This window comes from Apostichopus japonicus, chromosome 1 (assembly GCF_037975245.1).
Source record: "Apostichopus japonicus isolate 1M-3 chromosome 1, ASM3797524v1, whole genome shotgun sequence".
NCBI classification, from domain to species: domain Eukaryota; kingdom Metazoa; phylum Echinodermata; class Holothuroidea; order Aspidochirotida; family Stichopodidae; genus Apostichopus; species Apostichopus japonicus.
In genome coordinates, this window is record NC_092561.1 from 6,586,643 (window position 1) to 6,612,665 (window position 26,023).

Sequence of the window (26,023 nt, forward strand, 5' to 3'; positions counted from 1 at the left end):
AAAACATAAAACACCCAAGAACAAACACTATAATTGATGCACACAATAAGACTAAACTCGATCAGTATCTGGAATGTACTTTCGTCTGGGTCATCCATCCATTAGCGGGAACCCCTGTGTAGCCCACTCTCGTGATGCCTTGAACCGCAACAAGAGACGGTGGTGAACTCGGATATAGCCGGAGGGGTTATTAGAGGATTTGTTTACACCCTTTATACACCACTGACTCTGAAGTACGTTATATGGGTTAACCAGTAGTAGTAACAGAGAAAGAGGGTCATATCTAACTGAAATTACATGGAGAACGGACAATAAACGATTATTTGCTGAAATATTATTTCAAAAATGCACATTTTAACTTCTCAAGATAATTTGATCCATTGTTGCCAAAACTTGAATTTAGTCAATAAGGTCAAAAGGTGAATAGGTACAAAACATTGTGGAAGAAATACATCTGAGAGAGAGACTCTCTGTACGATTTAATAACTAAAGTTTCATTTTTTGTATTAATTTTTTTATTTTGTAGTTTTCGTACCGATAGATAAAATTAGTATAAAGATAATATACTCTTATAGCTTATTCTACCAGCCTAGCTTATATTCTGCCTAAATATTGGGCAGTTAATGGTGTTTGTTTGTGTTTTAATGTGCGATCACCCGATACTCATAGCTAGTACAGTAACTACTGTTCATGTTCCACAACCGTGCATCAGTAACTACTGCGCCGTGTTCGCAACACGGTAACATGTGTTACAGTTGGTACAGTAATTACTGGAAAGCTGTTACACGTTGAACTACGAGTCCGACAGGTGACAATTTGCAGTAATTTAAAAAAAATCATATTTTTTTTAAATTTTTAAATTTTTTAAATTTTAAACTTTAAAAATTAAATTTTTAATTTTTAAAATTTTTAAAATTTGCAGTAAGAAAACACTTGCAGTAATAACTGTGCCACCTGGAACACATGTTACCGTGTTACGAACACAGCGCAGTAGTTACTGATGCACGGTTGTGGAACATGAACAGTAGTTACTGTACTAGCTATGAGTATCGGCTGGTGCGATTGTGATTTTGTTTTTTATTCTGCAAGGGCGATCGAGATTTGTTTGTGAAGGCTCGCGATCTCTGGTTGCTTGTGTCATCGTCCCAATAACACATACGGATACATATGTGAAGTTGGGCGCACTGTACTACTATAACTATAGCTAGTTGATTTGTAAACAACCATCTTGACCCATTCCGCGATTTCGTTCCACTTACGTTGATCCCACCTCCTTTTCTCAAATGTGGACCTACCCGAGGTCAGCTTTATTACCTTCCCGAGGGACAACATGGGTCCGGACCCCCTCCCCCCTCTCCACCCCTTGCTTCCTCAAATGCGAACAACACACTCGAGGCAGGTTTAACAGGGACACGCGCAACTATGTCAACAGTCCTGACAAGACGGTGGGGGGGGGGTCACGCCCGGCGCCCGTGTTCAATTAGGGGAAATATGAAGGGTGCCTGGGAAAATCTGTATAGAAAGTGTTTGCTGATTCTCTTTATACAAACCCGGTAAAAAAAAAGGGCCAGCTACATGGCACCAGTTGACCCTGGGTCCGGCGTGGCCGGGTAACGCCTGTTACTATACAAGACGAAAACGGACACGGAACCATTGTCTCACCATTAACAATGGTTCTTCGGGCCTTTATCGTCTGCCTATGCTTTAAAGGCTACGCGTTTATCAAATGTGAACCAACTATAGACAGCCTATATCAACCTGCCATTGTATTATATAGCAGCAAATGTAAGCCTACGCTTTACCTTGACCAAATATCAATTATATATATGATGGACATATTTGCTCAGACGATGGACATTTATATATATATATATATATATATTTAGAAAATATCATCAAATTTAATCGTTTTTTTTTTCTCGCTCCTATTATATATATGTCATAAAAGTCAACCTATACTGTCTCATAACTGGCCACAGTTTTTGGTTTTAAAACTTCATGGAACAACGACACCCGTATCACTTTCTCTGAACGCCTCCCTATGTACCTTCCCTTGACCTCCATCGGTATGATCAGTGGCCTCCTGATTTTGAATTCTTTGCATCACTAATAATCAACATGGGACCGATTTCAAGAATCTACCGGGTCACTTTGATTATCCGTAAATTTCTCCATCGAGAGGAAACCGACATTTGTTGACTTATATGAAAGAGAAGAAAAAAAGTTAAGAAAAAGAAAAGGCTTCGATCTCTTGAGCTAAATCGAGGTTGCTTATAGGTGATTGCCCTCGTACCCAAATTTAATTTAAGTGTCTCTCCCCCTTTTTTTGATTATCATTCTTATGCAAAACAAAACATTTCTGAACGGTGCGGTCAGAAATAGAAAATCATAAAATAGATGGATAGATAAATTGTAATCAATAATTTGACAGTCATGGGAGTGAAAAAAGGGAACGTTCTTGTTTGTGGGGGTCGCTTAGTGTTGTTAAATCTGGTTGTATTGGCTGTGTCAGAAATTTTCACAAAATGTGAGAATGATTATAAAATAAAATTGAAATTGAAAAAAAAGGATGGGTCCAAAAGTTTCAACACAGGGAGAAAAAGAAAGGAGACTTTTGTTCGAGGCGATGGAAAACAATATCGCGAAATAATAATCAAGCTTGTATTCCAAATTAGATTGCACAATAAAAAATAGGCAATTGGATATCGTTAAACTTCCAAATTGGTTAAATTGGAAAATAAATTAAATTTCTAAGAAAAAGATGAACCGACGAAAATAAAACACGTAGGCCTAGTAATTGTCGAAATATACGAATATCTGCCACTCGTAGATGTGCGGTTTCCGGTTCATCGGTTACTGGTGGGTGACCTGTTTCTGACCTACTTTTTTTCTGCACCAGAAAACCCATGGAATCTTATAAGACCATATACATCCTCTTTTCCAGAACTATGCCATATTCTGCCGTTCAGGCAGCAGACTTCGCATGCCACGGTCTAAGCATAGCAGATTCAGGTTTTCTTTTTTACCCAATTCTGTTTCTCTCTTCAACCTGAGGGTTGTTAGATAGGTTTCATTTGTTTTATAGTCTTGTTTGTTTGTTTTTGTTATATGTATATATATGTATATATGTGTATATTTTTCTCACATGTATGGATATTGTTGCTGTTGATATTTTTACCTTTTCATTCAACTTCTCTGTGTTTTGTTTATACTAATATTTAACTGTATTCTGTATGTAACTTTAAAACTTTGATTTTTAATGTGTTTTGCTGCAGGGCGACAAATTTCCATATCTTATGGACGAAATAAATCTCTATCTATCTATCTACTTTTCATGTACATGTGAGACACGACTTCTGTACTGTACATCAATATGGGAAGCGAAATGGGTAAATATGACGTTAACTGACGTCCAAGTCCGCAATGTGACTTGCAAACATTCTAAATGATGTCGCTATGAACAATTCAGTTGAACTGTTGATATCGACAGATGCCTTAGCGATATCATCAAGTCAAATGCAGATATCACTAATTCATTTCGTGATATCAACAATTCCAGCCGAGAAGACCAGAATAGATGATATCAGCAATTGTTTGTTGATATCAGCAATTGTCAGTTGATACTCAGCAAGTGCATCATGGTATCATCAAAATAATTTGCTGATATCATCAAAGCAGTTGTAGATATGGACAATTATTTATTGATACCACTTATTAATTGCCGATATCTGCTATGAATTGGTGAAATCACCAGTTGAACTATTGATACCAGCTATTCATTGGCTAAATGATATCACTAATTCATTTGATGATATCAACAAATAATGGCTGATATAACCAAATAATGGTTGATTAAACCAAATGTCTATTTTGCAATATAAATCAACAGTTGATATCATTATTTGATGATATCAACAATTAACTGCTGATATCGCCAATTCACGAATAAAAAATAAAAACGGCGTGCCATGCTTGCCCTCGACAAAGCTAAGCGTTCCATAAAAACTCCCTGGTTACAGTCAGATCTACATTAATTAATACACAAACCGTATAACAGATAGAGAACGCACGGAAGTGGTAATTGGCAGTGTTGGGAATGTAGTTGAAACAAAAAAACACTGAAGCAAAATAAAAACAGTTTGTGAATTTGCGAAGACTTCATCGTAACTTAGCCATCTGTCACAATGTTTTTTCGACAAGTAAAAGAAAACTATGAAGAATTGTGACGTCATAGAGCCAAGGGAGCACTTTAGAGGCAGAGAGGCATTCAAGCTGAAATGTGTGGCGGGAACGACTTATTCAACTCCGCGCCCTGGAGACACGCTGAAGGATGGCGTAAACTTCCTCTGACCTGCATGCGTGCGTTTAAAAGTGTTGATAGTAAAGATATTACATGATCCATATGGAGTGATTTACTTATAAAATGTTTAACGAATCGGAACAACAATTAGTATGCTTCTAAATGCATTACTCGAATAATTTATTCATCTTCAATAAAAAAGAAAAAAAGACGTAAGACGTCGGCTTGGCAGACGAACTGTGACGTCACCAGAATGTATCATTTTTGAGGGTTGGGTTGGTTCAATGCATTAAGATGAATGTACATTGATCTTTATCAATGCCGGATTTTACGGGGGACCACAGCACCCCCCCCCCTCTCCCCCGCATATTTAAGAGCCCTCGCTTATTTCGAAATTAAAAAAAATCGTCGTTCTACAGAAATGGCCGATGTGATACCACAGCGAAAGTCTCAGCGAGATCTGAATACCTGAGATGAGTTTCCGTGAAATTCAATTACACTACAGAGAAATACCTTACACAGTGCCGCTACAGGGAAACAGAACATGTACAGTTACAACACTGCATGTTATACCTAGCACCAAGCCTTGCTTGTGCGGTGATCACGTTTGTGAAATTGGTGTATCTCTAACGGTTATTGGAACATAGGCCTATTGTTTAGTGTAGTAATGTTTGTATTATGAATAGTTTAATTCTGAAAGGGTCTTCTCAATCGCCCGGCCCAGGGGCCCGGGCCACAAGGCTTAATCAGGTTGTAAACCAACCCTAGACCTACTACAGCTATTATCCATTTGTCAGAACACTCCCCTTATAGACTGGTTACATGCCCATGGATTTCAATACGGAACTAAAATTAGTTGAGACTAACGTGCATCCTAACGTTAGACATGACTTACACTTTTCACAGCCTAGTCTAATTACCATATAAAGATAAGGACGAAAGGTGTTGACATCAGAAATGATTATTATCGTTGCTGCATGATCGATTCTACTTTCTTATGAAAAGTATGAAATGAAAACAATTTATTATATAGGACGGACGGTTACGCACCAATGATGAAAAAAGATATGAGCCATTAGGGAAATACACAAAAAAGTTGTAAGTTTTTTTTTACACTATCTCTTTCACACTCACACACACCAAAAAAAGGTCTCTTAGCAAGCCAAAACAGAACGTGAGGGAGGACACTTTCTACAGAGCCATAAACAAAACAATATCATTACACTTTAACCCTTTTGCATTTTTCGATTCAGCGTCCCTGTGAAAATAGGAACAAGTTGCGAAATGGCGCCGGTGTAGTTAATGGAGTCTGGCAAAGTACTTGGTAACGTCTGCGATCCTAACACCCATGGGGACACTAAAGCCCAATAAAACACAGGGTTACATCCAGTATGAATCGCTAAGCGATTGTACAAGTGCTCCGATTGGTTCAAGAAATCCTGTCGTAAGAAAATATATAAGTCACGTTCTGTCTCTCTCTCTTTCAATACTATATATATCCGTGGAAAAGGAAAACTTTTGTTTCTGAAACCCATGGGGGAGGGTGGGGAATAAAGTTTATGTGCAAGGAACTTCCGATTTTAATTGATTGAGAAAAAAAGAAACATTTTCTCTGTCTTGTAGGAAGTGTTTTTTTTTTCTTCTTCATATTTTCCATATTCAGTAAAAGATTTAAAGATTTCAGATTAAAAGGTAGTTACTTTAAATTGTTTTCAACTTTTGAACAGCATATGTATACCATGCCAAAGGCTCTGATCATTTAAGTCATTTTCAGACATCAAGAAATGCGATAGTTTTTTTTTTCCCTAAGCTGTTTTAAGACGAAATGTAAAAAAAAATAGATGCTGTGTGGTAGATAAACCGAAATTCGCACAGATATTGACGTAAAAAGTGGAAAATTTAAAAACCAATTTCTCAACTTGGTTTTCATATGTGATAAATACTTTCAAGTAAAAGTGTCTGGCGACGAATTGTTACGAATCGTATCGAATTATTTTATCATTTACTAATCTGCTACCTTAAAGGGATATACCTATGCCATACACACATATCTCTATAGGAGAGAAATATTAATATTATCATATCGGTGCTGTGGCCGAGTGGATAAAGGCGGTGGCATTTGAAGCCAATGAGGCTTAGCAATCGGCAGGTTCCGGGTTCGATTCCCGACCGGGTCTTAGTAAGGTGGGAGTTTCTTCCCAAGAACAAACTACAGTTTTCCCATCTGAAATTACTTTCTTAAATTGAAAAGATTCCAAATTTGAGTTCAAATGTTGAATTGGAGCCACCCGACGTGTAAGTTGTAATCCATAAGCCCTTGCGGGTTTCTCCCACTATTGTGGTCGCTTTTAAGCGTCGTAAAAATAACTGATTATTATTATAATCATTATCATTATCATATACACTGCTAGTTGGAAAATTCCATCTCCATATCTTTCGAGTTCCTTATTCGAGATATGGTTCATTGGATGTAACCTATTTCGACTGGTTAAACCCTTGTTTCTTCCAGGGAATTGATCACAGTAAGTGGTCTTTGATACCCATCACAGTAAATATTCTCTCAAAAGCTTTACTTTCCTATTATTCATTTTCTTGCCGATTTCTCCTTGAAATGAGGTACCTGGCAATGTTCTCTGTAAATATGTTTTGAGAGTTTCATGAAATTCATCATCACTTTTTTTTTGTAAAAATATTATTTTTCTCTATGAATTAAATATTATTTTTCTCTATGAATTAAATATTATTTTTAAAAAAAATTTTCAACTGAATAACCGTGATGACGTCATGATGTTGCCAGATGCATAATACACAAACTATAACGAAATTTGAAAAACGTTCCTATCTTCTCCCAACGAAATGCTTTAGGAGAATGTCGGTTTGACCATAAAAAGATGCAGTTCTGCTATAGCTATCAACACCGGAATATCCCTTTCAAGATTTATTCTTCGTGAAGAGATTCGTTTGTGTTACAATCACAATATATCATATAACTCCATTGCATGACATTAAAAGAATAGTCCATGTACAAAGGTCTGTTTGATATGTTACAGAGGAACATAATCTAAGTATTCTAGTGATATTTGCATTCAATTCCTATTTACCATTTTTGAGATATTAACAGTTAATTGAAGTTATCTGATATTCTACCAAAAGTGAACTTGAAGCAAACATGTGTGATGTCATAGTGTGAAGGCTATAAAATACCAATACCTATGGTACATTCACATTTTGGGTGCATCCAATTGTGGAGTATAAAATTAGACTTAAATTTGAGAGGAAACCTAAACATTCTTTATCACTGTGCAACAATGACGTCTCACCTGTTTGCTCCAAGTTCACTTTTGGTACGAAAGGTTTCAACTTCAACTGTCAACATCTCAAAAAAGGTACATATATGAAATAAATGCAAATTTCACCAGTATGCTTAGATTATGTTCCTCTTTAACATGAAAATCAAGTCTCTAGCTTGCAAACCCTATAGGAACGTACCCACAAAAATGATCTAGATTTATGCAAGCAGACTGAAGTCGCTAATTTTCGCGGAAGTAATCACTCACTTTGCGTCGCCGATGACAAGTGTTCGATTCATGTCTAATTTCCTTCTAATTAAGAAGACAAATTAAGTACTTAGCCTTCTTCGGTTGTGTCTATATCAATTCTCAAAATAGCAAAAAAATTAGGTAAAATTAATCGTGATGTTGTAATCACTATATATATATATATATATATTTACTGTATATGCTATCCTATCATAAGTAATGCATGCATTTATATTATGCTAAATTCTTAACATTATAGGCCTTGAACTTACTATAGGTTTCTTTCTTCCGAATCCTGTCATCAATTTCACAAGGATAACATTAACAGAATTAGACAGTGGCTTAACCAACCTTTCTATCTTGGGTTAAAGTGGGGGGGGGGGGGTATTTGTACAGGGCGTAGACCTAAGCATATTTTACAAAAGCTTATAACATTTCTAGAAGATATATACGTTTCGAAAAGCTTTTATCTATGTCCAGAGTGGGTTAAAAGCAGACGTGATCAGTACTTTCAATTTTGCAACTTAATCCAATAATCTCTTGTTCACAATGTTATTATATTTGTTTTATTTCTATTGTACGACACAAAAGTGCCAAAAATGTTATCGAAGCTATTACAATTATTACAACGTTTATCGTCAACGTGTTGTCTGTCCGTCTTCAAAAAAGATCCAATAACTTTTTTATTTCTTTAATCTTTATTATTACATGGCAAAAGCTTGTTGGTTCAATTCCATACGAATATTATGCTCAAGTTGAACTATGCCCTTAAGACTTACTCGTCACCCACGCCCCCACAGGGGTCTTGCTCTCTGCGTGTTCCCGTCAATGGTAATTAATTTCACAGTTCTTTTTCGTATCAAAACCTAAGAGAAGACACACAAGAAGCTGGACTCGCAATGTTTCAAGATTATGGTGAAGACGAAGAGGGTCTTAATTAGGCCCATACAGTCAAAAAACAACAAAACAATTGAATAACGATTTACCTTTAAGAACAAACATGCGTAGTATACCATCCATACACGGACCTACGCTTAATCATACTTACCTGCATTGGTCACCGTCGTGTTTCTCGGATTGCATAGTTGAAACCTGAAGCTCAGTTCTGTTTGATCAGAAAACGAGAAAAAAAGCATGAAAATTAGTCAGCTATATGAATACGTTTATTGTAGTAGCGACCGATATTTAAGTCAAAGACATACTATATATAAAAGACATGACGTTGATGAACCTACGTGTACTTTCATATGAGCATCATCAGTATTTGGGTCTTTTTTCTTGGTTCTGCTATCGGCCCAAAACAAGCTTACAAAAAAATTGATAACTTGTTGTGGAACGCCACAAGGACCACAGTTAAAGTTACCAATGTGTATCTAGTATATATCATCATCTTTTAATGTTATATTATCATCGTGTACGTTGATATCATCATCGTTTGATTTCATGCTATCATCATCAGCTCTCCCATCATTTTGTGGTTCTGCTATCGCGCTTAATGGTCCCCAAATTTGATGATTCTGTGTGGAACGCCAACAGGAACACATGTAGGCTATCATAGTGTATGTTCATAGTATCGTGTTCTTACATATCAACACAATATAGCCTACTTTTATATTTTCTATAATCAATTGTGATCCTTTGGCGTTCCATATATTCCAAGCTTACAAAGTCTATAAGTGTAGCTCATTCCAGTATATACTCTGCATGGATGATGAGGAGATTAGCCTATCGTGTTGCAGCCATACCTAAAGCTAGACTATCCAAACTGTAGGAGATATTTGAACCTAAGCTTACTCATTTACCCTGTGCATGGCAGCTTGTTTAAAGATTGAGAAGTAATTTTAATATTACACATTTCTTGTATGATCAGAAACATTAACCTTATAGATTCGTGTCGTATCGCAGCAACCTACAGGCTGAAGCTTCGTTATCGTGCATATTTAAATAGGCTGTCCTTTTTGGTATTTACTTATTCATCCACCTGTACAGATTAATTTGTTACAGAAACTCACTCTTGCATCATTTGAAAGAAACCTTGCAGTTTTTGTGAAAGTAAACTGTCAGTGAGTAGCTTAAAACTTAATGACTATATCAGGACAACATAAACAGTCATTCGTTGAGTTCATATCCCTGTACCTCTAATAGCCCAGCTTGTTATATGAGAGCGTTGTGTTCTAGTGGTTAAGGCAGTGAACTTGTGATCTAAGGCTTGCAGGTTCGATTCCTGGCCAGATCATTACGTTGTGTCCTTGGGCAAGGCACTTTATCTCCATTGCCTCTCTTCACCCAGGTGTATAAATGGGGGCCTGTGAGTTCAACTGTCAGTAGGGCGCTACCACGTGGAGTGATTGTCTCTATGTTTGACAGGTTATAGTTGACCAGGGTAATATTTCTATGCACCTTGTGCAGCGTTATCGGTGGATATGTCTGCGTTTTATAAATCCTCAATATTATTATGATAATTCTGTCTACAAAGAAAGTAATCAAAAATCTAATAAGTAATATCTTTTTAAAGATGATAACCCTATATGCTCACCCCCCCCCCACCCCACCACAAACTAAAGTATTATTTTAAATCATGAAAGGACACATTCCAAACTCTTTGTTTATAAACAATTTGCTTACATTAATTAATTAATTAATTAAATGTAGCTCAGTTTATTATATTTAACGACCCAATCTAACATCCAACAGCAAATTGGGTGGAAATGTTGCCAGAAAGGCAGTGAATGTTTCTCTGTGTGTGTGTCCGGAGGCGGAAGAGGACGGGAGGGGAGGGAGGACGGGAGGGAAGGGGAGGGGAGAGAGAGGGGGATGGTACTGATAGGAACAAGGAAGGGGCTGTAAATTGTTCATATTGTTTTGGCGTACAAGAAGTTTCCTCTGATATGAGTTACTAAATATGATATTCCTGTTATGTGATTTGCTTTGATATATGTTGTTAAATTTTCCTTGAAATGTAATTTGTCAAGATATCATTTCCCAAAATAAATGTAATACTAAGTTGAAAATTTTTTTAATTTTATCTGTTTATAAGTAAAGGATTTGTACGGTAAATTATCAACGAAAAATAAAGGTCGTTTAATGTTATGTCGATCATGATGACGTCACTCACCTGTCATTACCAGGTACTTTCCCAAAGAAAAGAAAATAATCGTCTCTAAATAGTTCATTACTCGTTACAAACAATCATGAATAGTTGTGGTAAATTTATTGCTGCCGCAGACACAAATTGATGACAAGTGGCGCCTAACGATGTTTTCATGAAAAATTTGCCTGAAATGTGAAATGAGCGGGCTACTTTGTTTTACACCTCATTCTGCACTTGTCGATTTGTGGTATTTTCTACGATTTTCAAACTGATGTAAAGGTGAAGAACGTTATTGTAATAAAAGTATAATGAGCAGTGCAGCTGTATGGTTCAACATTAAATATCAAGAGTATATGTAATTTTAAAAAAAAGTTATAAATCCAACGTACGCATGCGCAAATTGAAATCTTATTTTAGACGAAAATACGCCTGTGTAGGCAAACGCTTTCCGTCAGTTTTGTCAGGGAGTTGTTACGAAATTGATTGACTCTCTCTTAATTCTTAAAGTCTGGACTAAAACAGACATTTTTAAGGTCACTTATATTTTTCATGACATACAGTCGGACGTGACTTCATCAACCGAATACGAGAACATTACCGTCAAACTGCATTTTGAATGGTTGAAATTTTCAAATTCTTTCTGCGCCATGAAACACCATTAACAGAATTTACTTTCTATAGTGCACCACAGTAATACCAGAACAAACAGAATTTTTAGTTACGTAAACTGGCACGAACACACGTACGTGCGCAGTGTTAGATGATAACTTATTCTGTTGGAACACCCGTCGCCCCTCACCTCTCTCCCCACCCCCTCCCACAGCCTCCTATGTAGTCCGCTGGTACCGCTAATAGTGTTTGTTTTAAAGTAATGCTTAGACACCACTTCCAGAAAACTGATTAAGTAAAAACATCACCAATTTACTAAGGAACTTTATAATATTTATGGAATGGTTGCCAAATGGGTGACCACTCGAGTTCTTTTGGGGAATATTTCTGGACTTTCTGTGGAACATTGCTGGACCGAATAAACTTCGCTGCAGTAAGCTCAGTAAGCACGGCTTCGCTGACTTGGTTAACAAGTTCGACTGCGGAACCGTGCACACAAACCGTAAATCAAAAGTAACTTTTGGCCTATTCTATGCGGTCCCTTACAAAAACCTCCATCGGGAGCAAGAACTTTCTTCAATGGTCCCATGGGCCAAAGGCCCCCCGATAATTTCTCTCAATAAACAATTCGGTTATATAGGTGAAATCGGGGTACGCACAGACGCCAGTTTGTCTTACCCGACGTATGAGACCGTAAATCAAGTTATTTGTACGTACAGTTACGAGCATATAGTGTTAAAGGGATATATAGGCTAATTGGTACACACAAAACGTATACGGCACTTAACTCCAATACTCATTCTATTCAACTAGTTGTATTTAACGTTCCAAATGTTCTATATGTTTTAATGTTATAAATTACATATTGTTATTAATCAGGTCTATAGACCTGAACATAACCATGTCAGTGATTTTATAAACACAAAAATTCTCTACCAAACGAATGAAAATGATAAAATGGACCAATTACGTCATTACCTACAAAGACTCAAAAATGATATTATTCTTCAGGTAGCCTTTGAAAAACCTAAAGTGTCAGCAAATTCGCTGAAAAGAGCGAGAAAAGAACATGAAAATAAAAGCACCTCCATGGACAGAATTACTTGCTCTAAAATATCAACATCGTTCAGTTGTATGAAAATTCTTACGACCCTCTACATGAAACTCATTTTGTTTTTAAATTTTAAGTGTTTCCTAACAGCTAATAGAGGGCGTTTACATATTCACATAACCTTACATCAGATCGTTGGATTGGTTGTCTGGTCAGGTCGTGAATGAACGAACTGAAGAATACATGTAACGTGAGCTTTTAAAATACTCTATGAAGGAGAGGGCCCGGGACCCGGACCCTTTCAATTTTTCTTTTGCTTGGTCCAGGGTGAAAACGTTTTACTGCACGCATCACGCGAGTAACTTTTTTACTTATTATCGATGTATTCTTAAGCACCGCTATCTCGATAGTAATTTAGGGGTGGACATAACAGCAACCACTCCCCCCCCCTTCTGCCTACCCGCTCGAGAACGCCCCCCCCCCCCCCCCCACACACACCCTCCTTGCTGAGACCTCTGTTTTTGTACCGTATTGTGTTTTCCTTTTCGTTCTTTTATTTCTAAAATTGTGACGTAATTGGAGTGTAAAACGATTTTTTTTTTCGTCTTCCCTTTGTATTAAGATAATCAAAATCTCATTCACTATGTGGTCACTGTCGGTCTTATAATAAATTATAAAATCATACGAGCAATACCTTTTTTTTTTATTAAATCACGATAGTCCTGTGAACAAAAACTGAGTTTGTTGTTATGTTGTCACATCGCTTTAAAGAAAGTTAAGTTTGTTTTGTGACTGAGTTAATATCATATAGCATTTCATTATGGTTTGATCCAACGTATGGAAAAATATGGGTGCACGGGAGTTTAACAAAGTGCACTCGCTCTGGGATAGCTTCGCTCCGTGTGGCCCGTTTTTCGAATAGCTTTCCGTCCAAGTTTCGCAAAATAGTATACACCCAGCCACCACTATCATTTTCTCTCTTAAATTTCATAGTTATATATAATTTTGTTGTTTTTTTCTTTATTTCTCGTATTTTTTCTTTTATTCTTTAATATTTTCTGTTTAAAAACTGAAAAGTGGGTGACCAATGTTTTCATTAAGTTTTAGTACTCCGTGTAGGGACCACTTGGACAAAGCCCGGATTAGAGCAAATTTAGTCCTGCCGACCTATTCGGTTGCAACGCAGCTGTTTTATTCAATAATTGTTTAATTACACAATTTATCTGGCACTTTAGTGATACGATTATAAACGAAGCGTGTTCGAAATTGAAAGTTTTTTGTCTTAACCGTTTATTTGACCGAAAAATATACGTATCATTTTAATGTTTTAATCTTGCCACGCTTGAATTCAATTTTATGAGAAATAGGAAAACGAAATCCCTCAAGAATAAGAAGAAAATGTTTCGTTGAAGCCCCTAAAAAATGTAAAAGAATCAAATGTATTGATGAAGTAAATAATCCACCTCGAGGTCAAACCTTAGTTGTTAACAAATTTAAAGTTTATGCAGTTATGAAAAGTGGTTAAAATTTAGTTTTGAAAGAAAACTGAGATGATTTCAAATTTGGGAAAGCGCAGTTAAAAATAGCCAGTGGTCGCACTTCGTGGAGAAGTTTTGTGGGTCAAATTATGGTTACAGAACAAATTTACGGACAGCGAGAAATATTTTTTTGTTTGTGTTTTCGGTGGGGGATTGAAGGGGGGGGGGTTGTGTAGGAACCTTCCGTCAGCCTTTTATTAATCTTAATGATGAACGAAATCACGTCACAAGCATAGCAGGTTCCTAGTAAGGTACAAGATTTTATGTATATATATTTATATATGTATGTATACATATATATATACGGTATATATATATATATATATATGTATTAATATATATATATATATATATTTATTTATTTATATATATATATATATATATATACATATATAAATATATATATGTGTTAATTTATATATATATATTTATTTATATATATATATATATATATAAATATATGTATTAATTTATATATATATATATTTATATATATATATATACATATATATATTTATATACATATATATATATATATATATATATATATATATATATACATATATATTTATAAATTCATATTCTTCTTCTCCTTTTTTCTCATGTATAACTATGATTCAAAGCAACAGGACGATTCTGCCTCAAGTCATTCTTATAACTTCAAAACACATGATAATAACTATATATATATTTATAATGTATCTCACAGATCCACATGCCTTTTTTTTTCTCTCCTTCTTCTTCTTCTCTGTTATGTCGGATCTTCTTCAACATTGAAATTTTAAGCTGACGATTACTGATAACCTTAGGCGCTTGTTTTCTTCTTCTTTAACTTCTTCTCCCCCCCCCCCCCCTCTCTCTCTCTCTATTACTATTCTGTGTTGGTGGTCTATCATTGTGTACATACGTTTATCTCCTCTCTTTCAGCAAACATACGCACTGAGTGACTGATTTTTTTTTTTTTTTATGAACTTGAGACAAACGTGTCTTGGGAGGCCGTTTATGCATTAATAGTGCCGTAAAGAAAAGCTGTTCATTCGATCATGTTCATGTTTATAGCGTTTATATCGTTAACATAAATAATTGTCACCAGCATTAAGGCATGATTAATATTTTAAGACGATTATTTTCTTTATGACTGCGATGAGTGATAACAACTATTTAACTTTTAATCACGGCGATTAATTCTTTCGAATTTAAGGAATTTAGATAAATGAAAGTTAAGCCTTTGTGAAACTTGCGCATGTGATCGCTTTCATCATTCGCGGTACTTTAACAATAAAAATGGCGTCTCTTTTCTTTTAAACAATGCTGTTACAAAGATTAACTTGCTAATTAGAACATTTTAGTTAACGTCACATATAAAATACAATAAATACTGGTCACGGCATCAATGTAAACATTGAATTACATAATGAAAACATGAGTTGTCGTTTACTGCGCATGCGTACGATGAGTGACGTCATGAATAGTCAAATTCATAACGTAGGATCAGCCTCGTCCAAGACTGCACACCAAATAACTTGCGTGGAAGCCATACAGCTATAGATTAAGACTCGTGCAGGATACGCGCGGCAGACGCCCGGGTACATACATCAACACGATTTGTTAAATTTCACAGAATCGCTTATGCTATGCTAATTGTATGTATGTATGTATTTTAAATCCTCCTGCAAGCAAGAACTCGCGAAGAAGCCATCATTGGCTTATCAAAGCCGCAAGCTGACCGAAGTCAGTCTCTTAGATTCATATTTAACGTCCATGATTATGAATTGTCAATTGTCAACAACTCTGTAACTGGACGACATGCATTAATCTTGGAGTGACTCGAACTCGGGACCTTATGATTGGAAGGTATCGGCTTTATTGGCCGGTCATATTGATAGGCATCGGCCATATTGAAATAACAACTTGATTTTCTTTGATTTTCAGACTGACGGATGCAGTCCTGGATCTTACACGTCAGAAAAAATGCAACAATTTGGAGAAAACTTCGAATCGAGTTCACCTTACGGTAAGAATATAATATTTAATATATATCATATATTATATATATAATATATTATCTAAACTAACTTCGTGTACTTGTATAGTACATTTTTTGAAAAGTATTAAGCTAAACAAAATTTTGAAAAAAAAATAATGAAATTGTGCTTACAAATTTAAGGCACATGGGAAAAAAATCCGTTACTATAAGAAAATTAGTAGTTCCATTAAATAAATTCGTAGGAATACTCTCACTCAGAGAGAAAAATATGTAAAATGAAATTACGTCAAAAATATGTGAAAATGTATATTTAAAAATAGGATAATTTCAAGTCGTCGACTCCAAAAACAAATCCTTAAATTTGTATAAAGTATATATAATTTTGTTTCTCCTTCTATAATACAATAAGTCGGGTCGTGTATTTAATGAGTGACAGAGACAAACAGGAATCATTGTTTCATATTTTACAGAATTTTCCGATATCTTTTCGGCAAGATTTAGCGTTTTTATGTGATATGCAAAGCAACGCACAGACTAGTCTATGTTATCTACGTATTCTAGCTTGCAAGATATGCACGATAAATAGAAAACTCATATTTCATGTCCGGAAAGCACCTTTAACCTACATTGACTATGAAGATGACGTCGACTCAGGTGATCAGCTGTATTTGAATTTGAAAAGAGCAAAGACATTTTTGGCTAAAATGGGGTTCGAACCAATGGCCTCAGGATTACAAGTGTTCATGGTTCGAAACTCGAATCCCACTCCAGCTTTCAATCAAGAATCCCGCAAAGGAGCATAGACAATTATATATATATATATATATATATATATATATATATATATATATATATATATATATATATATATATAGGCCTATATATATATATAGGCCTATATATATATAGGCCTATATATATATAGGCCTATATATATATATATTTATATATATATATATCGGAAATCTTTTTGATGGGCTCGTCAACAATCGTGACAGAGCAAAGCAAACAAAATGGATATTAAATCGTTTTGGAGAGACAAACAAACAATTTTGCTGAAACGTTAAAAAGTACAAAGGCCAGCGAATAATCCCAAGAGGACGTTTAAGTCTTTGCTAGCGTAAACCCCGTATCAATAACTGTCGCTGTCAAGTATGAGGTTGGGAGTCGTTAGAAGCGGTTACGAACCGGAAATCGCAATTCCCACTCGTCGTTTTAAAGCTCTCAGAATTGTGGAACCAGATCGAAGTCCCTAGGTTCCTGGTCCCTTTTTGACTTCGTTTTACCTTTACCACCAGATCATAATTTTCAGGCAAACGTGATGTTATCACTATTTTCTGTCTCTCTCTCTTTCTTCCTTCTATCCATTTCATGGCTTACCCCACTTGATGTAGTAAAAAAATATGGAACAACAATAATTATCTTATCGCTCTCATAGGGAGGATGAGATATTGTATAGTTCCTTTGCTATAGTTGGGCCATATAAAGCTATGTCAGTTGCCATAGCAACAGTTGCCACGCTAATGGTTAATTTCCCTGAGTTATCTACCAACCTCAAGGGGTCACCCATGCTGGGGTACCCCTAGGGAGACCGGAAGTCCATGGCATGAGGGAGGGGTCAAAACATGTCCGTGTGGGTTGGTGTGTCAAAATCTCTTCGTGGAGGCCGAATTTGAATGCGGTATATTTCCCATCAAAATATCATCTTTGGTTTTGAAGAAATCAGCATTAATGACATAGTTAAATTGTTTACAGACTGAAACAAAAGGATATTGAGGGAGTGGGGAAGGGGACTCTCGATGACAAGAAAGCATGCCATTTTATCTGTCCGTCCCCTCCCACTCCCCTCCCCTACTCCCACCCAGTAAACCCGGTAAAGGTAAACTCGACACAATGAACTATCTGTCAACCCATGTTGAATAATACAGCTCTCCGATATAATATTATTGACTGCGTGATCATTCTTAAACATTGTCGTCTAGAGTGGTGGCTCATTCATCAAGACTGGATGAAAATTTGCGAAAATTACACTTATCTCCTGAATTGTTCAAATAAGAACTCCCTTCGGTATATTGATGAAAAAATTCGACAGAGCACCATCAGCCATTTTTCTTGTAATTTACGCGTGTTTGCAGCCAGCCATGCGTGGCTGCTGCACCTTGTTGCAATGAAAAAGTTTCTTCTTAGAATCTAAACTGAATTTCACCAAATGAAGTCGATACGTTACCATGTTATTTATTTCTTAATTTTAATCGAAAACAAGCCTTCAACACTTGAAAATTTATTTAACTCTTCGTCTGGTTTATGTCTCCATAGCAATTTGATATCTCCATTTACGACGTAGTCAAATTTCTCCCAAATGCCTTTGCTTTGTAGATGTTATTAAGTGGTGGCGCTATGTAGTAATTATTAGCTGTATGTCAGTCATATTTTAATCGCTTAGTAAAGAAAAACGTTAATGTAAATGTCCGCGATGCTGTTGTTCGTGCCAACGCAAGACATCTTTCTGGCTAGGGGCTCATAGGTATGGAGAGCCATGCTTTCCATGATAATCGAAAGATAAAATATGATGTCAAATTTCATACGTATAAACCAGCATGTTATTATATGTTCATATTACTATGACAACTTTACATACCATATATATTACTGAAACTAAGATTATACTTGAACAAACTAATGAACTTGAGAAACCTCTCTAAGAAAGAAAAATTCACTAAAAGAAGGTTAATGATGAAGTAAAAACACACATATTTGCTTCTGAAACATTTCGTCATCGAGATAACTGATAACATGAAAAACAGCTTTCCTTTTATAAATTAATGTGTTTTGCCAACCCATTTTTGTTCTTCCTCTCATTGTAGGTTACAACGTGTCGACGAACACTTCGAGTTTAGACTGTCTGTCCCTAATAGTTGAAAGCATCACACCGAATAAAGGCAAGGCGATTACGTCACCAAAGAAGGCAACCTCAGAGGGTATCTGTATAGTATGATGATGCCTGCAGACGACAGAAGCAGCAACAGCAATTGGCCGGTTGTAAATGAATATTCAAATGAGATAGTTCGTCGGAAATATCTCTTCCGCACAAAGTTTTCATACTTAGAAGACGATTTATCTACTCCTCATTACCTTACCAGTTCCGTTTCTCTGCGAGCTCATGATCCGCTCACCCGAAGTAACAATACATGAATTATAGAGTGGATATTGGTCTGGTGTTTCTTGCGAAGATTCGGACAGACAACAAGTGACGTCACAATCACCATCAAGATAGAAAAGCAATGTCTACAAACGCTGACCGCACATCCTCACGAAAACCGACTTTATCAAGCAGGAGCAGATATATATATATATGAATAGCTGGGGTTAAAGGTCATCAGTATATTGGCGCCAAAATTTTAATATGAAAATGACGTTAAGAGGTATAACACTGAATGAAACAGAGCTTGCAAGAAAGAAAAACACTTTTGACCATAATAGCATTTCTAGCATATTTTGAGGCTAATACAAAACAATGCCTGCAGCTGAATGTCTATTGTCCTCAATCCTGTTTGGATAGTATAGTGTATGAAATTTCATTTCAGACTTAATGGGGGACTGGGTAGTGGGGAGGAGGGGTAAGAATCACAAGTGCCTATGAATACGATATGTATATCAATATTTCCGTAGGCTTTATTATTAGTACTTGCTTTGGGTCATTATCGTCTTGTCTCTTATTCTTAACTATTATCTCGATATTTTCTCCTTTTTTTTTTCTTTTACTATATTTTGCAATTAATTTTAAACGTCAATAATTTAAAGAAATAAACATAAACCATGTTACAACAAAAACCTGGACAAACGGCTTTTTTTCGTTTTGTGCGTTTAACTGTTTCTTTCATAACAGCATGGATACCTTATTTTTCTTTCTTTATTTCTTACTTTCTTTTTCTATTTCGTTTTATTTCGGTTTGTGAATGATTTTTAAATTGTATGTAAAAATTGAAATAACTTTTTTTTTGTTTATACTGTATTTGTATTGTACATAAAGTATTAAAAGAGAAAGTATAACTAAGTAACTTGTAAATTAACTTTCTCTTATATCAATTTTTTTTATCCTTCTTATTCCTCTGTTGTCTTCAGTTGCCCTCCCATATACCTAATTTCTATCTATCTTTTTCTTAAGTTTTAAATTTAAAGTTTGAGCAATACGAATCAATTAAATGACATCGCTTTAAAATCAAAATGGCGTCTGTTCGAATATGAGCACTTGACGATTTTTGTCTTAAGGAATGTCAGTCAAAAAAAGGAACTAAATCATCTCAAAGTATGTCTTTTTCCTTACCACAGTATGCAAAGATATGTGACGAGAAAGCAGAAAGAATAATAATTGATGGATTTATGCATACCATTTATCATTACGCATGCGCAGGTCTTTGCATCTTATTCATATCTAGACTGTCATTACACTCTACAAAAGCATCGTTTTCTTTAGTATTTTTTTTACTTTTTTTTCTCTCTCTATTTCTTCTTGTCTGTTTTCATTTGTACCCGAACAATTTGAAGATAATTCCTACTATCAACATATGGGTAAAACGTTTTAAGAAGATATTGATATTTGAACAATTTCCCTAAACACTTTATCCCAGACGATTTCTGCAATTTTGATCTGTTACTTGCTTAAACTATATTTACCCAGAACTCATTGCGCGCCTACGTTGTGTTGTTTTGGTTAAGATTTCCCCCAACCTTTGTAAAGTGTTATTATAGGCGTTGACCGCATTTTGATGTATGCGTGTATGTACGTGTGGGTGTGGTGTGTACATGTGGGGGGGGCATGTGGGAGGGGGTTCTGTTTCACGTAGACAGTGTAATTATATATTAAAATCACATATTGGCAAGAGGATCACATGACAACTACCTAGTATGAATCATATTTGTTTGCTTGTATTACCTTGTATCATTTTTTTATCGATTCCAATAAAAACTTTGGAAACAATAGTTTGGACGAATTGCCAGGGTTACTTTGATATGAACTTGAGTAAAACAGGGATTTGAGTTGGCGAGGGTAAGGGGGGGGGTGGTGGATATGGCTTCATTAAAGCTATAGGCAAGATATTTTGAATAGCTGTTAGAAGAAAGTTAACTTGATATATTGTAAATTATTGATTATTCGGAAATTAACACATAAACAGTATTTGGAAGCAGTACAAAAAGAGAAGCTTACATTTGTGTAAACATACTTTAGCTAAAACTTTGTGATTTTGTAAAAAAATATACAGAAAACTGACCGCCAGTGGGAAGAAACATACTTTCTCTTGGGGTGTGTGTCGGTGTGGAAAGCAGGAGGGGGGAGGGGTAGATTACTACGCTTTTTGCTCTTTCCAAACTGCGTTGAAAACCTGGTTAAAATGTACAGGTTTAATCACAACAAGAGAAAAAGTATTATTATTTAGTTCACGAATACCGCCATCAAATGTATCTACTAAAATTTTGAACTTTCTTGTGTCGTTCGAATATTACGTAATCTTCTTCTTGTTGTTCATCATCCTAAAATTTCTTTCTTGTTTTATTCTGTTTATTTGTTTCGAAGAAAGAGAGTTAAGAATATATTAGTCTTGTTTTGTTTTTTTAATTCAAACTGAAAACAAAATTATTGCTCCTAAAATAAAATCTGATAACTTTATATGTAGAATTTGTTTTCCTCGTATTTTTGCGTGTCAAGCGGGGCGGGCGGTAGACCTTAGACCAGCAACGGTCCGATAACTGTCAGACCCACGTACCATGATCCGCCATGAAGACGGAGCTACGACCACCAGACCCCCCCCCCCCCAACCATCCACTAAGATTCGATGCTTAGAATGCTTCATATAGCTAGCTTGGAATATGGACTTGATGTTAAAAAAAAACATATCTAACAGATCTTCCTTGGCAAGATCCGAAAACTGTAGATCAATTTTCAGAAGGCTGGAAACATCCCCCTACCCACCCCCCATCTTTTCCCCCACAGTTTGCGTATCGATTGTGATCAAAGAACTCGCTTATTCCTGTACCAACTTTAAACTTTTGGGTTGGCTTTTCCACATATTCCATTCGTCGAAATGTAGACACAGGTTTGGAAAACGAAGACCTCCAACATATGGAAATTGACCCAGTTGCGCTTACGTCTACGCTTGAAAAGGGACATCAATATTACCCACGAGTTTTCACTGATTTATATATAGTATCAATTTCGTCTTCAATTTTTTTCTTAGAAATTCTACTGTTCGTATGACAAAGTTTGAAATTGTAATTTCATTGATATAGTTACCAAGTGCGTAATACATTGCAATGATCTTTTTTTACCTTCAAAACGAAACTAACCCAATCACACCAACCCACACCCGCGATGTCAAGCTTTAATCCATAATACATATTTCGATAAGAAAAAAATTAAAACAAACAAACATAGCGGTACAGAGCTACACACATAGAATCGCAAAGGTTTGATGAAGCTGAGATAGAGGGCTTACAGGCGAGCGATACCCCCTCCCCCAACTCAAACTCAAAAAAAAAATGGATTCCTTGAACTGAAACTTCATGATCAAGAGTAGCAAAAGGTGACCCAAGCTGATGGGTGTGTTTGTCATATAACATTATTTTCGGTAGGATTATGATGTATCAGAGCTAATGATGTATTATTAGCAATATAACATCAAACAATGAATAACATGTAACTGTATACATCAGGGTTGTCCAACCTACGGCCCGCGGGCCACAGTCCGGCCCGCCGCAGGGTTGCGTCCGGCCCGCCAGAGATGCTCTACGGTGTGAAATTTAGTGAGCAGATTTATCGATAACAATTTGAAGCTATATAATCAATCATTCGAACCTTCTGGGTCCAAAAAAACTGCATACAGGTCAGTTTGTGTGACACTCTCTCAGTGGAGGGGATGGGGGGTGCCGGCTGGACTTTATTCATCTGTTTTATCAGGAAGGAAAAATAAATCAGTGCGCTCCGCCCGCAGTGCTCACATTTTGTTGCCTTGGGCTTCGGGCAAAAAATCGAGCGTAGGGTTCATGCGGCCCCCTCCTTCATCATAATCATTCCATGTGGCCCTCCTCTGCAAAAGGTTGGACAACCCTGGTATACATACTACTTCAGCATTCATCTGAGAATACCAAGCATGGACATACTTAACGAAGGTAGAAAAAACAATAATTAAAATCACCAAAACCTTTACCGACACAGTGAGGCATGGATAAATGAACTCGGTAGTTCAAGAGCAGGAATTCGCACAATACTGTCCTATATCAAAACAGGGAGTCGTTTCAGGACATTGAACACTAATTACTCTTCCCCAAAGAAAGAAAAATGATTCAATATTTCGACAAGTGCCCCCCCCCCCTCTCCTTTCTTAACTCCTATACCAGGGTTGTCCAACCTTTTGCAGAGGAGGGCCACATGGAATGATTATGATGAAGGAGGGGGCCGCATGAACCCTACGCTCGATTTTTCGATTTTTTGCCCGAAGCCCAAGGCAACAAAATGTGAGCACTGCGCGCGGAGCGCACTGATTTATTGTGCTTCCTGATAAAACAGATGAAAAAAGTCCAGCCGCCCCCCCCCCCCCCCTCCGCTGAGAGTGTCAAACAAACTGACCTGTATCCAGTTTTTTGGACCCAGAAGGTTCGAATGATTGATTATATAGCTTCAAATTGTTATCAATAATTCTTCTCACTAAAATTTCGCACCGTAGAGCATCTCTGGCGGGCCGGACGCAACCCTGCGGCGGGCCGGACTGTGGGCCGCGGGCCGTAGGTTGGACAACCCTGTCCTATACTGATACCAAAGAGAATAGAGAGAAAATTTTATTCAAAAACTGACTGTTATGACCAGTTATGGACGATTTGAAAATAGAGGGAGACATTCACATCCACAATAACAACATTTCACTTGCATGTGTGTCAAGTGATACGTGTTCTTAGACGTCTGATTCTCTCCGTTAAAAGAGTAGACGAATTAATCTAGTGGAAAGTGGACTAAGGTTAAATATATTTATTTATACTTCAGAATTGAAAGACAGTACGGTATACTAACCGTAACAACATGAAATTATTTGTTGACAAAAATACCACCGAAAAATAAAACATTTGCATTAAGTTTGTGTGACCTGTAATTGATCAAGTTAACCACGATTCTGTAAAACTACTTAATTCATTTTTTTCTCCCCATTAATTTTAAAGATTTATGTGTTTGTTTTGCCTATTTTATTTTTGACTTCTGCAATTTTTTTGGTTTTTAACATTTTAACGAGGCTTTGTTTTAGTTGAAACAAAGGCTCGTAAAAAACATTGGCGGAAAAAGAAAATTGTTTAATATATAGACATACATCTTGTGTATGGTATATATAGTAGACACAAGACACCCACACACTAATGTAATACTATGCGAATTCAAGACACCTCGCTCGAAGAAAAAAATGTGCTTGTAATAAGTCGGGTGTAACGAAGCGATTGAAAGTTTGGTATCAATCGACCAGTGTTGACATTCAAATGAATACTGCAGAAATTCAATTAACACGGGTCTGTATGTTTCGACTCAATATCTCTCCACAGTGTCATGGAGGGATATCAATGATTTATGAGCAGTCTGAGCAAACCAGACAGATTTTTCGAATACATACCGTCAACTAACTCCCACAACTATTGCACATAAAAAATAGTTATTGAATAACTGCCAAGGTCAGTCATGCATAGATATACGTCATCCAACAAAAGAGCGAGGGCGTCCTATCTATCCCCAAGGTTTCAAAATTCGTAACATTAACAATTAGTGTAATGTTCGTACTAATTTCTCCAAGGAAATAGACAAACGTCGGTTATAGTTGAGGCCCCGAAAAGGAACAGGAAGATTTGAGGTATTTTATCCGAAGTGGTTATCTCGAGTTGATTAGGTTCCATCCCTTACCACTAAAGGAACTTGTATGTTTTGGTTAAGAGAGACCGAATTCACGAGGGATAAATCAGCGGCAAATAGATCAACAGAATTTGTCATTAGGGGTACGAATAGGCGGAAAACATTTACTAATCGAACTTTTCCCGCCAAAACGACTCCTAACATCAATATCCACGTAGATGGGGATACAGTAAAAATTGGTCTTCGAATTGACCGACCTCTGGAATAGAAGAAAAGGGATAGAATTCTAGAAGGTACAATTTGGTTTTGTCAAACTAAAGAATTTTGAATTCCCTCTTTGTCCAAAAAAAAAGGAAAAAGAAAGTTGTTTATCAAAGATGTAAAATCTGTATTTTGATCTATAGTGGCATACAGAACAATTTGCAAACCAGTTAGTCTCTAGTATATATGACTGTCTCACTACGCACGCAACAACAACAACAATAATCCTAGATTCGTCATTGAAAAAGGAATTGCAAAATGAAACCTTGAGAACGTGTTTTTATTTCTTAGTAGATATTGTGACACAAAAATGCTAGAAATGCCCAAATGGTCACATATGTTTTTTAATCATTTAAAAGTATTTTTCCTTCTGTTGTTGACAGTTTTAGACTATGTATAAGTAACTTGTACAGTATTCAATAATATTTAATTTACTGTAATGCAACGTATAAGGATATAATGTAATTAATGTTACAGGTAAAGTTGTGTTTAAATTTACTGTATATAACAATGGAATACAAATAAATGATTGTAACAGCAACAAAAAATGCATCATACATTCAGAGTTTTCTGACCTGAAATGTTGTTTTATACATGTACAATTCAATAAGTCAACAATGAGATTAACGTTGTTTACCACCACTCAACCATTAGGCTACTGTTATAAGGTAGTGTTGTTATTAGAGGGTAGCATACGCCCATCAAAAGCCCCATTGTTTTCACCACATGTACTTCCATTCATGCTCTTCAACATGCAAGCCACAAAAAC

General features: G+C 36.2%; 1 protein-coding gene across 1 annotated transcript in view; it reads left to right on the forward strand.

Annotated features, from left to right (window-relative positions):
- LOC139965541 (transcription factor SUM-1-like) overlaps positions 1-21,780 on the forward strand; it is a 55,110-nt gene extending 33,330 nt beyond the window's left edge. Inside the window, exons 2-3 of the mRNA XM_071968022.1 lie at positions 16,061-16,142; positions 18,980-21,780. Of these exons, the coding sequence (XP_071824123.1) occupies positions 16,061-16,142; positions 18,980-19,110 (213 nt within the window). The 3' untranslated portion in view covers positions 19,111-21,780. The remainder of the gene's footprint in view (positions 1-16,060; positions 16,143-18,979) is intronic.
- The last annotated feature ends 4,243 nt before the right edge of the window (positions 21,781-26,023 follow it).